The following is a 15353-nucleotide window of genomic DNA, read 5'->3' on the forward strand; positions in this document are numbered from 1 at the left end:
ACATCAAAAACTAATGATGTACTATATATTTTAAGTGAACATAATTTAAAAATAATAAAATAAAGAGGGCACTCATTGGGATGAACCCTAGGTATTATACATAAGCGATGAATCTCTAAATTCTACTCCCAAAACCAATACTACACTACATATTAATTGACTTGAATTTAAATTTTAAAAAAAATAGACTTGTATGAGAATGGTTGGTTAGTTTTTGTAAGTGGCTCCATTCCCAGTGTGGGGCCCAATTCGGGGTTCAAATTCACAACCCTGAGATCAAGACCTGAGCTGAGATCAAGAGTCAGATGCTTAATTGACTGAGCCACCCAGGGCACCCCACTGTATGAGAATGTTAAAAATGACTATTCTTAACAGCCCAAACTGGAAACAGCCCAGATGCTCATCAACAAGGAGAAAAGATAAACAAACTGGGATGGTCATATTAATAGGATACTACTCAGTAATAAAAAAGGACAAATCACTAAATCATTTAACAACATGGCTGAATCTCAGAAACATCATTCTGAATAAAGACTTTGACAAAAGAATACTTACTGCATGATTCTATTTATATCATGTTTCTAAAAAGGTGAAATATATCAGAACAATGGAGATTGCTCTTGGCAGGGTGGTATTGGGGATGGACTGGGAAGATGTATAAGAAACCCATTGCAGTGTTGGGAATATTCTCTAACTGGACTGGATTTGGGTTGCGTGGGTGTGCACATCTGTCAAAACTCACTGGATGATCTGCTTAAGATTTCTACATTTCACTGTAAGTAAATGTTACCCCCCCAAAATGAACAACTTTATATCAGTCTACCTAGATGTATGGATTTGTTATAATGACTGGTATTGGCAAGGCACAAATTGGTCTAATGGACTTCCTAGCAGCTTCAACACAATAGGAAGGTGTATTCTTTTAGGAGCTTGTTATTGTATTTGTCACCATTTCTTTGCTCCAAATCATAGTGAAAAGTCCCTCTCATTTGCAGCTCATTTGAGGGCCCAAGATTCCTTCTTCCTTCTGGTCTGATGCTAGGGACTGGTTTCCCAGGATGGTTCTTGGTCATGATTTCATCATATATTTGTTGAGTTACTGTTTAGTTACTGTTATTTCCTTATAAAATTATTGTGGAAGGAATGTTGTGCTTAGTTCCAGCTCACATCTTCAGTGTAACTGAGCATGTCTACAATGACTTATTGACTTCTTATTTTTGAAAGGCTGATACACAAGAAGAAGTAACCATGTCCTGTGCAAGGACCCAGGTAGAGCTGCAGGGAGATAAACAAGCTTTGGTCCAGAATGAGGAAAATCCTTCTGATCACCAATGTCCTCTGGCAGTGAGACAGAATTTTGGGAAAGTAGAAGGGTCCCATTCAGTGAACAATCTTTTCATAGATATGTCACCTCTTTCTTTTCTTAACTTCTTCCTTGTAGCTCATAACCATACTCCATGAATAAGTTACTTATTATTGCAAAACAAATTATTCCAAAACTTAGTAGCTTAGAAGAGCATATGTGTATTATTTCATAGTTTCTGTAGGTCAAAAATATGAACACAGATTAGTTGGGTCTTCTGCTTCAGGGTCTTTCACAAGACTGCAGTCAAGATGTTGACTCGGGCTGGGATCTATTCTGGAGGTTTCACTTGGGGATGAGAGAAGAGCTTTATTTCTAAGCCCGTTTACATGGTGGTTGGCTATGCAACTTGAAGGTATTTGGTCTGAGGACCTCAGTTCTACACTGCCTCCTGGCCAGAGACTTCCCTCAGTTCCTTGCCACACAGGCCTCTCCAATATGAAAGTTTGTTTCATCAAACCCAGAAAGACAGTGTAGCCTTTTGGTCAGAAGCAAGCCACTAAAGAGAAAGTGATCACACAAGGCCATGAATAACAGTAGGCAAGAATCAGCAAACGGAATTCTAGAGGCTACAATCACATTCCAGGTTCCACAAGCATAGAATATCTTCCCTGGGCTTTTTCTATACCTCCTGTTCCATGATGCTTTTCAAACACATGACTTGTTAAGGCTATGGAAGAAATACTCAAGCCGAAGACCTGCCAAGCTCTGTCCCCAAGATAGTTTTCCCTTTCCCCCACCTCTTTCCTATCTCTTCGTGTGTAAATTCCCCCCCACCGCACCCCATTGTTCAAGTCCTGGCCAGAAATCTCCTGCTCCTTAAAGTCTCCTCAGGGCTCTAGATGGAAGTTTCCCCCAAGTGTCCACAGCCATGCCTTGAGCACTTGACTTAGAAGCACTGTGCCCACAGCTGCTGGTTCCATGATACCATGAAGATAGAATTCTTGTAAATAATTCATATCTCTCTGGCTCCTCTTCTCAAGAATATTAAGCATTTTGAAGTTTGTAGAAATTCAAGCAGGACATGGAAAAACTTCCCTTGTTGTCCTTCAGTGGATTAAGAATGGAAAGTTCCAGCAAGAATGAAGGAAAAAGAAAAAGAAGACTTCTTAGAGTATTTTCAGCATGATTAGATCCTGGGGATGTTGTCCCAGAAGTATAAAAAATTTTCTTACTTTGTATGATTGCATTTCCAAACTTTTAATCACTTCAGGGAGCACAACAGTCCCAATTACTGCACTGATTTCAAGTTGCCTTCTGGTTGTTCCTTTGGAGATTTTGCCTACAATACACTATCAAGACAGGTGGGAAGAACTGGTTTTCACCCCTTCTTAAATCAGAGGTGGGCATCTCAGCCTGGGCCTTTCAAACTATTGTTGTTATTTCTGGCCCATGCACTATTCCCAAACTGTAGGGACAATTTCCCAGTAGGTTCCTTTTTTTTTTTTTAAGATTTTATTTATTTATTTGACAGAGAGAGACACAGCAAGAGAGGGAATACAAGCAGGAGGAGTGGGAGAGGGAGAAACAGGCTTCCCCCTGAGCAGGGTGCCCAATGAGGGGCTCAATCAGCTGAGCCGAAGGCAGACACTTAATGACTGAACCACCCAGGCACCCCTCTCAGTAGGTTCCTGATAAAGGTAAGTGAGAGTTCTTATCAGAGTGATCCTCAACCTTTTATTACCATGGTAAAATTTCCAGCTTATGACTTGATTTTTCAAAGGGGTTGCAACTTGGTAAGGGAAGAGATAAAGCAATTTCAGTGGTCTTACAAAGACCAAGGGCAGCACAAACCCCTTCTTCCTGGATCAGAAAAACCTAGACGGCAAGAAGCCTATGAAACTTTTCAGTCTCATTTAATGGACTCATCTAACTTTAGAGACACCCTCAGAAATGAGATGGGTCCATGGTTTCAGAGCCCCTTCTTGTATAACTCCAGGGAGCATCATTCACATAGTAGCCATGGAAAGGCTGGAGTTGTCCCAGAGTTAGGCTCCAGAGGGCGCCCTTTAAATTGCCTGCAATGCCTTGAAGGAGTCTCACTGGCTGAGTAGCCCAGACATTCCCAATCCTCCTTCCCCACTTCAACAAGAGCAGCTCTGCTTTATATTTGAGGGTTCTAAATTTAAGAAAATGAAAGTTCTTTCCTAAAATTAATAATAATTCTCTTTCCTATATAGTTTGAACATCCTTGATCTCTTATAATCCCAATACAGAATAGGGTAAGCTGAGGATGTAAGAGAGGGAAGGAAGTACAGAAGTCTACACAGCAGGTTAGAAGGTTAAAAAGAATACAGTCTAAATCTTTGCCTTACAGACCTGATCACTTTCCACAGATTCAAGCAGTTCCAGAAGGAAGCTGACTATCATTATATGAGTAAGGAACTCTTAGAAAGTCCCCTGCTTGGTTCAATGTGAAGAAACATTTCCTAATACTCTAGCACTCTGCAAATAATGCAGTATGCTGTTTGGGAATATAATGAACTCTTTGTTTTTAAAAGACACCAAACTGAAACTGAAAGCCACGCATCAGTGCAGTGCAGAAAATGAACTAGAATGGGAGAGAGGGTTGGACTAGATTACTTGGGGAGCATAATCAGTGACAAAATACTAGTCTGGGTGACATTCCTAGCAGCTGAGTCAAAAGGCTCAAGGATTACTAATGTTCATTGGTTCCTATGAGGATGCTCATCCAGAGGAAGGGTGACCCAGTAAAATGAGAAAAAAAAAAAAAAAGCACTGCTTTTGTTATCTAAGAGAACTAGATTTCCAGAAGCTGTGATCCTCTGTGCATTTTTAGAGCCAGTCCTCTATCTTCATGGAACATCAGGTTCAAACTATTTGGGGGCATACCGGCATTTCCAGAGCATGAAGTTACTCTAGAGACCCCCTCACACCAAACACACACTACTTCCCTTTCCATCTCTGCATGCCCGGTCTCTTTTTTTTTCCTTGAAAGCCCAACTGGATTCTGTATCATCAAAGGAACTTTCCATAACTCTAGTCCCATCAATACCCTGGATGCCCTTTCAGATACTTTAGCCTCTCTTGAATCCTTCTGCTTCCCTTTCCTGCTAAGCTGTGAGTATACTTAAGTCTGGTCTATGGGGCACCCCTGTTTCTCATAGGAACTGTCATCCCCACATACTAGGTGATCAACAAATATTTTAGTGGAAGGATGGTCAGACACTATTGGATGAATGGATGGGTGGATGGGTGGATAGATGGATGGACAGATGGAAATACAGATGGATGGAAAGCCCTGGAGCAGGTGGGACCCATGAGAAAGGAAATCTTGGGAACAACAGGAATATGTTTTCTCCTAGAATTATCTGGAGAGAAAAAAGAAAGTATGCAGTCACAACTAATCATTTCACTAGTAACTGGCACAAAGTTGGAGAACATGAAGCAAATGTAAAGTCACTTCTGATTGAAGTTGAATGAGATGAATTGCTATATGGACATAGACCATAAAAATGAATGTGTTATATGTCTTATATTGGATCAAATGAATTAAATTATCAGAATCATCATTTTAAATATTACAAATTTGAAGTCCTATGGCTCCAAAGTAATTTCTGATTTTATTGCTTCTTTTTCTTGGAGGAAATAGGAACTGTGGACTTTCAAGACTATTTCCTAATCACTCAGCCTAACCAGAACTCCAGACCAGATGCCCTGGACCTAAGCAAGGCAAAGAATATTGAGTTTGGATCTCTGAGTGATTTCCTCTGTTGAAAGAGGAGACATGTCATGGAAAATGCCAACCAGACTATCTCTGTGACAGAATTTATTCTCCTGGGCCTCTCAGCCCACCCAAAGCTGGAGAAAACGTTCTTTGTGCTCATCCTCCTGATGTACCTAGTCATCCTGCTGGGCAATGGGATCCTCATCCTAGTGACTGTCCTTGACTCCCACTTGCACACGCCCATGTACTTCTTCCTGGGGAACCTCTCCTTCCTGGACATCTGCTACACCACCTCCTCAGTCCCCCTCATTCTTGACAGCTTCCTGACCCCCAGGAAAACCATCTCCTTCTCAGCCTGTGCAATGCAGATGTTTCTTTCCTTTGCCATGGGAGCCACAGAGTGTGTGCTTTTGGGCATGATGGCATTTGATCGCTATGTGGCCATCTGCAACCCCCTCAGGTACCCCGTGGTCATGAGCAAGGCTGCCTATGTGCCCATGACTGTCAGCTCCTGGGCAGCTGGAAGTACTGCCTCTATCCTTCAAACATCCCTTGCAATGAGGCTTCCCTTCTGTGGGAACAACATCATCAACCATTTTACCTGTGAGATCCTGGCTGTCCTGAGGTTGGCCTGTACTGACATCTCCATCAATGTGATCAGTATGGGAGTGACAAATGTGATTTTTCTGGGGGTCCCAGTTCTGTTCATCTTTGTCTCCTACATCTTCATCCTCACCACCATCCTGAGGATCCCCTCTGCTGAGGGGAGGAAAAAGGCCTTCTCTACCTGCTCTGCCCATCTTGCAGTGGTGGTCGTCTTCTATGGGACCATTCTCTTCATGTATGGGAAGCCCAAGTCTAAGGATCCCCTGGGGGCAGACAAGCAGGATGTTTCAGACAAGCTCACCTCCCTCTTCTATGGGGTGGTGACCCCTATGCTCAACCCCATCATCTACAGCCTGAGGAACAAGGATGTGAAGGCTGCTATGAGAAACCTGGTGAGTCAGAAATGCTTTACCCAATGATATCTGGAGGACAAATGTCCCTGTAATTCTGTGCTCTTGGCTCTCACATCCATGAATCTCTGAAGAACATATCCCCATAGAAGAGATATGTGAAGAATGATCACCAGAAAATAGAATTATATACATAATGGAGAACTTTGGCTATTACCGGACCCAAGTTGTAAAAATGATGAAACTTAAAACCTGGCAGGTTGGGACTTGAGGGAATCAAATGCATGCTACTAAAAAAACAAGTAGTGATTTTCTTGTTCCCTTCTGGGCACATCTGAATTCACCCTTGTGAGCAGTTGCTTCATTGTTTCAGGAAAAACAGCTTAGTGTTCTTTTGAGTTACATGAAGATTCAAGATCCTTCTGTGCAAAGAAGGCATGGAAGACAGTGTGGGGCAAAATCTCATGACCCAACAGTACCCAAAACTGTCTGCTTTGGAGATAAAATGGCAGATCTTTCAATGCTGTTTTTCTCAGTGGCAGGTCTGAGACTGGAGATGAGAATGAAGTTGGCCTTTACTTCCCCTGAGACTCAGAGGAGTTGGGATTATGTAGATTTCATGTAGAGTATTTCCTTTGAGAGCAAGTAAGCCAGATCCTACAAATGCATGTGGAAGATCTTAGCCCAGGAACACTCATAGCTGACATGGGTTTAAGCGTTATTTTCCTGCCCTCAGTAAGCCTTACATATTAGGTACACAGTCTGGCCCTATAGTCTGGAGAGTTAGAGGATGGATCTATGGGGGAGAGCAGAGCAGGAGCACCATGGGACCAGAAGAAAATGGGGCAAGGGGACTGACTGAAGAGTAGTCAAATGATAAAACCAAAAGGCAGAATCAGTTCACTGAGCACCTGGGAAGGGGCCCAGAAGTGTAATGTAGGATCTCAGTCACTAGAGACACAAAAAGTGACAAGGATTCTGTGAGGGACTGAACTCTGAATGTCTTTTTTTCCTTGAGGTAACTGGAGGTGTATATTTTCCTGAGAATCAAAATTTCCTGATGAAAACAAATGCTCCCTGCTTGTCTTGCTTGGGTGTCCTAGGCTTCTCCTGTCTGAGAAATGGCCAGCTACCGCCCTTCAGCCCTACAGCACTTTCCTGTCCACACTGGGCAGAAACATGGTCATGGGTCACTGCCTGTGTGGGCCCTTAAATAGACTCTCTGGCTATTCCTGTCTCACCATTTCAAACCTAGTATTTTCTGTCCCACTCTGGTGTGAATTTTCCTTTCCCTGTTGAGCACAGAGCCCAACTATGTCTTTCTTAGCTCACTACAGAGAGGATGACATTGATTCAGGATCAATTCCATCCTTTATAAGTCAAGAATTGACTGAAAAATGAAACATACTTGCAGGGCAAAATTCCTTTTCAACATACTTCATTTTACTAGTTTTGACGTAGAGAACTGTAACTAATTTCCACCCAGATCTCTCTATAGGACTCTCTACAGGACTCCTTCAGCTGATGAAGCGCTACCCTCAGAAAGCCTTCAGTTGTCACTTTTTATCAGGAATTAGCTAAAGCGTGCTCTTAGCTGAAGAGAGCTGATTCCCCCAAGTCATGCCCCCTTCCTTAGGGTAGCCCATATCCAGTGACTGACTTATGAAGAAATATAAACATCTTGCCCCTACTCAGGATGTTTCTGTAGGGTGATCCTACTGCCAGAGTTCGCCACGGGGTTCACTGTGGCCTTTGTTGAGACTACGTCACAGGCCAACTCCTCCCTCTGCCCAATCCTGCTTTCTCATCCTCCCTTGCAGTGTTGATCCCAAGAGCACTCCCTAATAAACATTATGCACCACAGTCTCCATACCAGTCTGCCTCCTGCCAAATTCAAACTGTGACATCGTGCAAATTCCACTGCTCACATGATGCATATATTGTCTTTTCAGAATCCAAGAACACTGGCAATCCTCACAAAAATCATGTACAATATTTGTGCTAGCATAAGAAGCTTTGAAACCAGATTTTGATTAGGTTCCAGTTCCCCTATTTATCAACTTACCTTGAAGTTTGTTTTATATTGTTTGTTTTATATTGTAGTTAACTTCTCTGAAATCTGCCTACCACTTCCTTAGTTCAGTATTTCCCATTCTCATTTTTTACCAAGAACCACATAGAGAATAATGGGATTTGTATGGCACCCTGGGATAGGTAGAGGGTGAAGGCAGTTCACCTGGGGGATTAGATCACAACATGTCTTGCTTAATGACCCCAGGGGGATTCTAAGCTTGGTATATCTGGACCCTGTAGCAAACTAACTAGAAAGTTCTGCCAGAGGCAAGGTGTTTCCTCCTTAGGAACTGATGAGAAGGTAGTGCCCTTTCCCCTGGACACAGGTGATTGGACTATTGACCAAAACAGAGCTAATCATATTTTCTCTCCAAGGAGTATAGAGACCCTTGTTAGTTGGCATGGGACTCTTGAACTGAGGGACCACATAAATGCAGGACTAATGCAACCATGTGCCTTGCAAGAAGGAGAAACCTGGTCTGCAGAGAAATGATAAATCAAATGCTCAAAGAGAACTGTACAACATATCACCCAAGATATGGAGAATTTCTCTTTTATTTTATGGAAAAATTTAAGTCTACAGAAAAGTAGAGAAGATAATAAAATGAATCCTTAGGTATTCATGCCTCAGATTCAACAAGCAGCTATTCATGACCAACCCTCTTCATCTATAACTCCAAGGATTTTTTTCTCCCTTTCGTGAATTATTTTGAAACAAATCCCAGATACTTGTAGCATATTATCCTTAAATATTTCTGTATTTACCTCTAAAAATGATTAGTACTGTTGTAAAATATAAAGAAATTACCATTATCATACCTAAAACTCACACTAATTCCTTGAAGTCGTCAATTATTCAGCATTTTATATATCCCCAAATGTTTTAAAAATGCTATAATTTTTTCAATTTGTTTATTTAAGCCAAATCCAAATAAGACTACACATTATGATTAGTGTATTTTACTCTGCAGTTTCCTTTCTTCTCTCCCATTTCCATCCTGTTCTCCACCCCCAACTCTTTAATTTCCTAGAGCAGCTTCCAGAGCTCAGAGAAACATTTTACTTACTAGACCACTGGTTTAGTCTGTCATTCTAGTCATTTCGTCTGTCACTTATTCTGTCATTCAAAAATAGCCAGATGGAAGAAATGCTTAGGGCAAGGTATGGGTAAGGGTGCAGAATTTCCATGCCTTCTCCACTCTCCCCCATATTCACCAAATGGGCTGTCTTAAGGCCTTGGAGCTTGAGGTATCCCCAGTCCACCAAACAACAAACCTTTTTGGTTCTTTGGGAAGATTCATTACATAGGCACAATTGACTAAATCATTGACCATTAAGCGGTTGTTTCAATGTCTAGTTCCTTTCCCTGCCCTGGAAACTGGGGCTGGGGATGGAGGTGGTGGAACTGAAAGTTCCAACAGTCTATTTAAGGTTGGTCCCCCTGGCAAACAGCCTCCATTTTTACTTGCTTTCCAAAAGTCACCTCATTAACATAAAGCCTGGTGTGGTTGAAAGGGGCTTGTAATGAATAACAAGACACCATTTCGCCTTTATGGCTCTGAAGTGTTTCTCAGGGACTGAGGACAAGATACTACACATTATAACAAAGATGCTCCATTGCTCTTGCTCAGGAAATTCCAAGGGTTTTGGGAGCTATAAACCAGGAATATTTGATAAAACCAAATATATATGAGAAATATATTTTCATCATCTGAATGAACAAATATATACCTCTTATCTGTTACAGTATTATGTGTAGTACACATTACTACAATCTACTGATTATAGTTTTATAGTGTCTTGTCCTTGTATTTTATAAATTAATGATTAGGTCCAGATACTTGAGAGGCTTTTGTTTTAGTGTGGTTATGAGCTCATGGCTCCTGAGATCTTCTGATATGACCCTAGTATCTTTGATGGCTTCTTTTCTTTCTGGTATGTCAAGATATTATAGGCTCAAAATTCACTGTTCCTTTCAAGACATGGAAATAATCATTTTCTCTAAGGAGTTTTTGTTTTCTTTAGTGGGGACTGGTATTTAGAAACCACAATCTGGGTGCCAATGGTGCTAATGAGTTTATCATAGTCTCTAGATCTTTCAGTGGAAAGAGGAAATATATGTAAGTATAAATTATTTATACATATATAAAATTCATACCTATAATTTCTAAAGAATTTTTACTTAACCTATTGATTAAGGTTATCTCTTTCCATGTACAATCTCATTCCAGGTAAGTATGGAGAGGGCTTAAAGTTGTTAGAGGCAGTTAGTTAGGTTCTGACAGGATGCCTGGAAGCTAGCAAAGAGGAAGTCACAACTAACTAAAGTCAGGGGTCTATCTTGGCAGCACTCCAAAACAAAACAACAGGAAACCAGATTAACCCAGACAGGCCCAAGATAACTGACAAAGTCTTCTCCCTAAGGGAGCCATGACAGAAAACCTTGACCAAATAAGGAAGAAAAGGCACATAACCTACATTCCTGGAAGAGACCACCTGCTTTGAAGAAAATTTCCACCTTTGAGTAATGAATATTCTACCCCTTTATTAACAACTGTTTATTAAAGATGGAAATCCAAACCTCCATGGGTGCAGCACTCCCTTGAACCCACCTGCTCTCACATCTAGAGAGTTAATAATAAGACTTAATAAACTCTCCTGTTTGTACTGATCATCTGCTGTGTTGTGTCTGTCCTTGAATTCTTTCTCATGATAAGACCAAGAGCCCCCAGCAATATCTTTTGGATGGGCTTGTCAAGGCCTGGGAGCTCGAGGTATCCCCAGTTCACCAAGCAACAAAGTTACACCAGCTTAAAAAAATGTTAAGAGATAATGTGGGCACAGCTCCTGTAAAGAATAGAAGTGAGTCAGGTTGTCACTGTAATATGTGTCCGTTTCCTATGTGCCTGGCAGTACTGGGGCCAATCATAACAGCTGAGGCAATAGTGTGGGCCCTCTCACTTGTTCCTGAGCTTTCCACAGGAGACCCAAGCCCATGAGTGGAGTACTGAGGGGTGACAGGCTGTGGAAGAGTTGCAAGAGAAACCCAAGGTGACGAGAGAGAGAGAGAGAGAAACTCCAAAGCAGATCCTCAAGGCATCTCAAAGCTCAGAGGTGATTTTCCAAAACAGGTGAAGTCACCCACCCCTGTTCACCATGGATGGCCTCCAACATAGAAAGTACATGTTGCAGACAAGTAAGATGGCAGATTATCTTTGAATAGGGCCAAAAGTCCTGTGTTCTGTGAGCTTCCTTTTTTTTCTTTTTTATTTCTTTTCAGTGTTCCAGAATTCATTGTTTATGCACCACACCCAGTGCTCCATGCAATACGTCCCCTCCATAACACCCACCACCAAGCTCACCCAACCCCCCACCCCCTCTCCTCCAAAACCCTCAGTTTGTTTCTCAGAATCCACAGTCTCTCATGATTCATCTCCCCCTCCAGTTTCCCCCAACTCACTTCTCTCCATCTCCCCATGTCCTCTGGGTTATTCCTTATGCTCCACAAGTAAGTAAAACCATATGATAACTGACTCTCTGCTTGATTTATTTCACTCAGCATAATCTCTTCCAGTCCTGTCCATGTTGATAAAAAAGTTGGGTATTCATCCTTTCTGATCGAGGCATAATACTCCATTGTATATATGGACCATATCTTCTTTACCCATTTGTCCATTGAAGGGCATCTTGGTTCTTTCCACAGTTTGGCAACTGTGGCCTTTGCTGCTATGAACATTGGGGTACAGATGGCCCTTCCTTTCACTACATGTGCATCTTTGGGGTAAATACCCAATAGTGCAATTGCAGGGTCATAGGGAAGCTCTATTTTTAATTTCTTAAGCAATCTCCACACTGTTTTCCAAAGTGACTGCACCAACTTGCATTCCCACCAACAATATAAGAGAGTTCCTCTTTTTCCACATCCTCTCCAACACGTATTATTTACTGTCTTGTTAATTTTGGCCATTCTAACTGGTGTCAGGTGGTATCTCAATGTGGTTTTGATTTGAATCTCCCTGATGGCTAATGATGATGAACATTTTTTCATGTGTCTGTTAGCCATTTGTATGTCTTCTTTGGAGAAGTGTCTGTTAATGTCTTCTGTCCATTTTTTGACGTGATTATTTGTCCTGTGTGTTTTGAGTTTGAGGAGTTCTTTATAGATTTTGGATATCAGCCCTTTGTCTGTACTGTCATTTGCGAGTATCTTCTCCCATTCTGTGGGTTTCTTCTTTGTTTTGTTGACTGTTTCCTCTCCTGTGCAGAAGATTTTGATCTTGATGAAGTCCCAAAAGTTTATTTTCTCTTTTGTTTCCTTTGCCTTTGTGGACATGTCTTGAAAGAAGTTGCTGTAGCCAATGTCAAAGAGGTTCGACATTGACCTCTTCTACGTTTTCCTCTATGATTCTGATGGATTCCTGCCTCACGTTGAGGTCTTTTGTGAGCTTATTTTTTCTAAAGATAGATGTTTCCAGTATTTAAGAGCCACTTAGAAAAAAGAGGTTTGCTACATAACTGAAAGGCTGCAGCCATAACCAGAAGCTAGGTATCTAGGATCAATGGTCCCCTAGGTTTAAAGCCATGCTTTCTAACAGTTTACACTATCTCACTGTCTCTTATTACACTGTCTCTCTCTTTTTTTTTAAGATTCTTATTTATTTATTTGACAGAGAGAGAGATCACAAGTAGGCAGAGAGGTAGGCAGAGAGAGAGGGAAGCAGGCTCCCTACTGAGCAGAGAGCCTGATGCGGGACTCCATCCCAGGACCCTGAGATCATGACCCGAGCCGAAAGCAGCGGCTTAACCCACTGAGCCACCCAGACGCCCCTACACTGTCTCTTAATACACTCTCTCTTATTTATTTATAAAATGCATAAATATTCTACTCGACCAATATGTTACATACATTATAAAATGTTTACAAAATAAAAATGTAAAAAGATGGGATAAAAGTAAAAATATAAAAAGGAGAGCTACTATGGAGCAAAGAAGAAACCAGGAATAGGTCACAAATTAATTTATTAATTTATTCAGCAACTCTTCATTGAGTGCCTACCATAAACCAGGTCCAGTTTTTATACTTAGGATACATTTATAAACAATGTAGGAAAAAGTCTTTGCCTCTACAAAACTTCCATTCTAGTGGATAGAAACAGGCAAGAAACAATGACTAACACATATAAGAAAATAACAGAGGATGTTAGTAACTGCACAGAATCAGGACTGAAGCATACAGGAGGACTGAACACATGTACCTAATTTTGCTCCCTCCTGAGACAGAAAAATTATAGTTTTTTTTTGGTTTTGTTTTGTTTCTTTCTTTTTTTTTTTTAATGAAAAACCACAAGGTTAAGAAGAGGGGGGACATTAGAGTGATAACAATTTGAAGGCTGGAAAGTGGATGGATAAGTGGTCATTTCTAAGGCAGATCTCACAGAGCCAAATCCTGAGCCAGAAATGGGAAGAGTACTGTGCTACAAACAGATCTCAAGCACTGAGCAGCCACTGCACCAGGTCCCTCTAGGTCCCGGGGTGAAGGGGTACTGCTAAAACCAGGAGGATTAGGCAAAAATGTAAAAGAAACAGTCCCCACAGCCCCTCACTCAACCCATGACATTGGCCAAGTGTCCTTAACCATCCCAACAAAAAGTTTATTCTCTGGAAAGGATAAAACAAATGAGCATAAGAAAGACTTCAAACGACAGGACATCACTTCTGTAATCAACTGGCCTTTTTTCAAGCCCACAGCTACTATACCTTGAAACTCTCATGGCAAGAGCTATAACCAGATTCATTTATGACTCTCCCAGTGCCTTATAAAGGCCTGGCATATGATAGGAACTCAGGATTTCTATGGAGGAACACAGACAAGAAGAAAATTTCTAGGTCACTTGCCTCTTTCCAAGCCCAACATCCTGAATTTGGACATTCTGGGGATACTGAGCTATAAGAATTTGTCCTGTGCAGTGAGTTTCACATTCTCCTAGACTTGCCATGGACTCTACTGAGCCTTCTCATTGACTGGGGATTTATGTTAATCCTGGCAGAACCACAATGACCCTTCCTCTCTAATGCTTTCCAATAGCGCTACAGGATGGGTATAAAGGGAGGAAGGGGGAAGAAAGTATTTCTGGAAGGACTTCAAAATAATTGGATCTTAGGGACATAATCCCAGATGTATAAAGTTTCTAAAATTTGTCACTTCACTTTCAAAACTTTAAATCACTTCAGGGACTGGAATAGTCCCAACAGCAGGGTGGAATTTAACTGGCTTCATATAGGCAATGCATGTCCTTTGTGGATTTTACCCAAACACAGAGCAAAGACCAGAAAATATAGCTCTCATCCATTTTAGGGACTAACTCCTCTGGCTGATAGTTTCAGATCAGATTGGCTGGACCTCAGACAAGTTGTTTTCTTCATTACTCTATTTATAGAAAAGGTAAGAGAGAACTTGTAAAAGAATATGTAAACTCTGTGAGCCCAGTCCAGTTCCTGGCTTCATTCCTTTTGACTATGTGGCATGGGGTGAACAGGAAGAAAAGAGAGAAGGATATTTCAGTGACAGAACAGAAAGTCCAAGAATGAGAAATTCTTAAGATCATTTAGTCCCTGGATAGAATATCTCTAAATACAATCCATTCCAAAGTGAGTATTAGGGAAACAGAGCCCAGAGAGGAAAAGGGACTTGACAATCCCCATACATTGGAAGATTGGTGAAAGTTCTTTTTGTAAGTACTCCAAGGAGTTTGGAAGGTGAGTGAAGGAATGAATGAATGAATATCCCAAGGGTATGTGGACAGTGAGAGAGAACTGTAAAAAAGGAGGGAAGTCATATCCAAAGTTACAAAGAGAAGGGAATGATCAGGAATTGAGAATAAAGATCAGTTACTTTCACCAGTCTTATGCCTCAAAAGAAAAAAATTCATACAAATGGTGTATAACAATTCCTACAACATTGTTTAAAATGAATCAGCCACACATGGTATAAGCTGAGGTAAAATTGTGATATTAATCTTAAATGTGATTAGGAAGATTAAATCTAATTTTGTGAAATGTCAAACACTTCTATTGGTGGCCAATATCACAAAGAAGATTTTGACCAGTTTCTCTGCATTTAAATAGGACAATGTAAAGAGCCCCCAGCATTGCCAGGGCCATTCTCCAGCTGCTTAGCAAGGAAAATATCCTCAATGGCTTTCTGACCATTTTACCTATCAGAGAATCCTGAAGTTGCTTTCTGAGTTCCGGCAGATTACAGGGAAGATATACC

At 41.1% G+C, this 15353-nt stretch overlaps 1 protein-coding gene across 1 annotated transcript; it reads left to right on the plus strand.

The window, feature by feature from the left end:
- Positions 1-5116: 5116 nt before the first annotated feature.
- Positions 5117-6076, plus strand: LOC123953145 (olfactory receptor 13C7). The gene has a single exon (XM_046023116.1). It carries the CDS (start codon positions 5117-5119, stop codon positions 6074-6076), a length of 960 nt encoding a protein of 319 aa, XP_045879072.1.
- The last annotated feature ends 9277 nt before the right edge of the window (positions 6077-15353 follow it).

Source organism: Meles meles, chromosome 11 (assembly GCF_922984935.1).
Source record: "Meles meles chromosome 11, mMelMel3.1 paternal haplotype, whole genome shotgun sequence".
NCBI classification, from domain to species: domain Eukaryota; kingdom Metazoa; phylum Chordata; class Mammalia; order Carnivora; family Mustelidae; genus Meles; species Meles meles.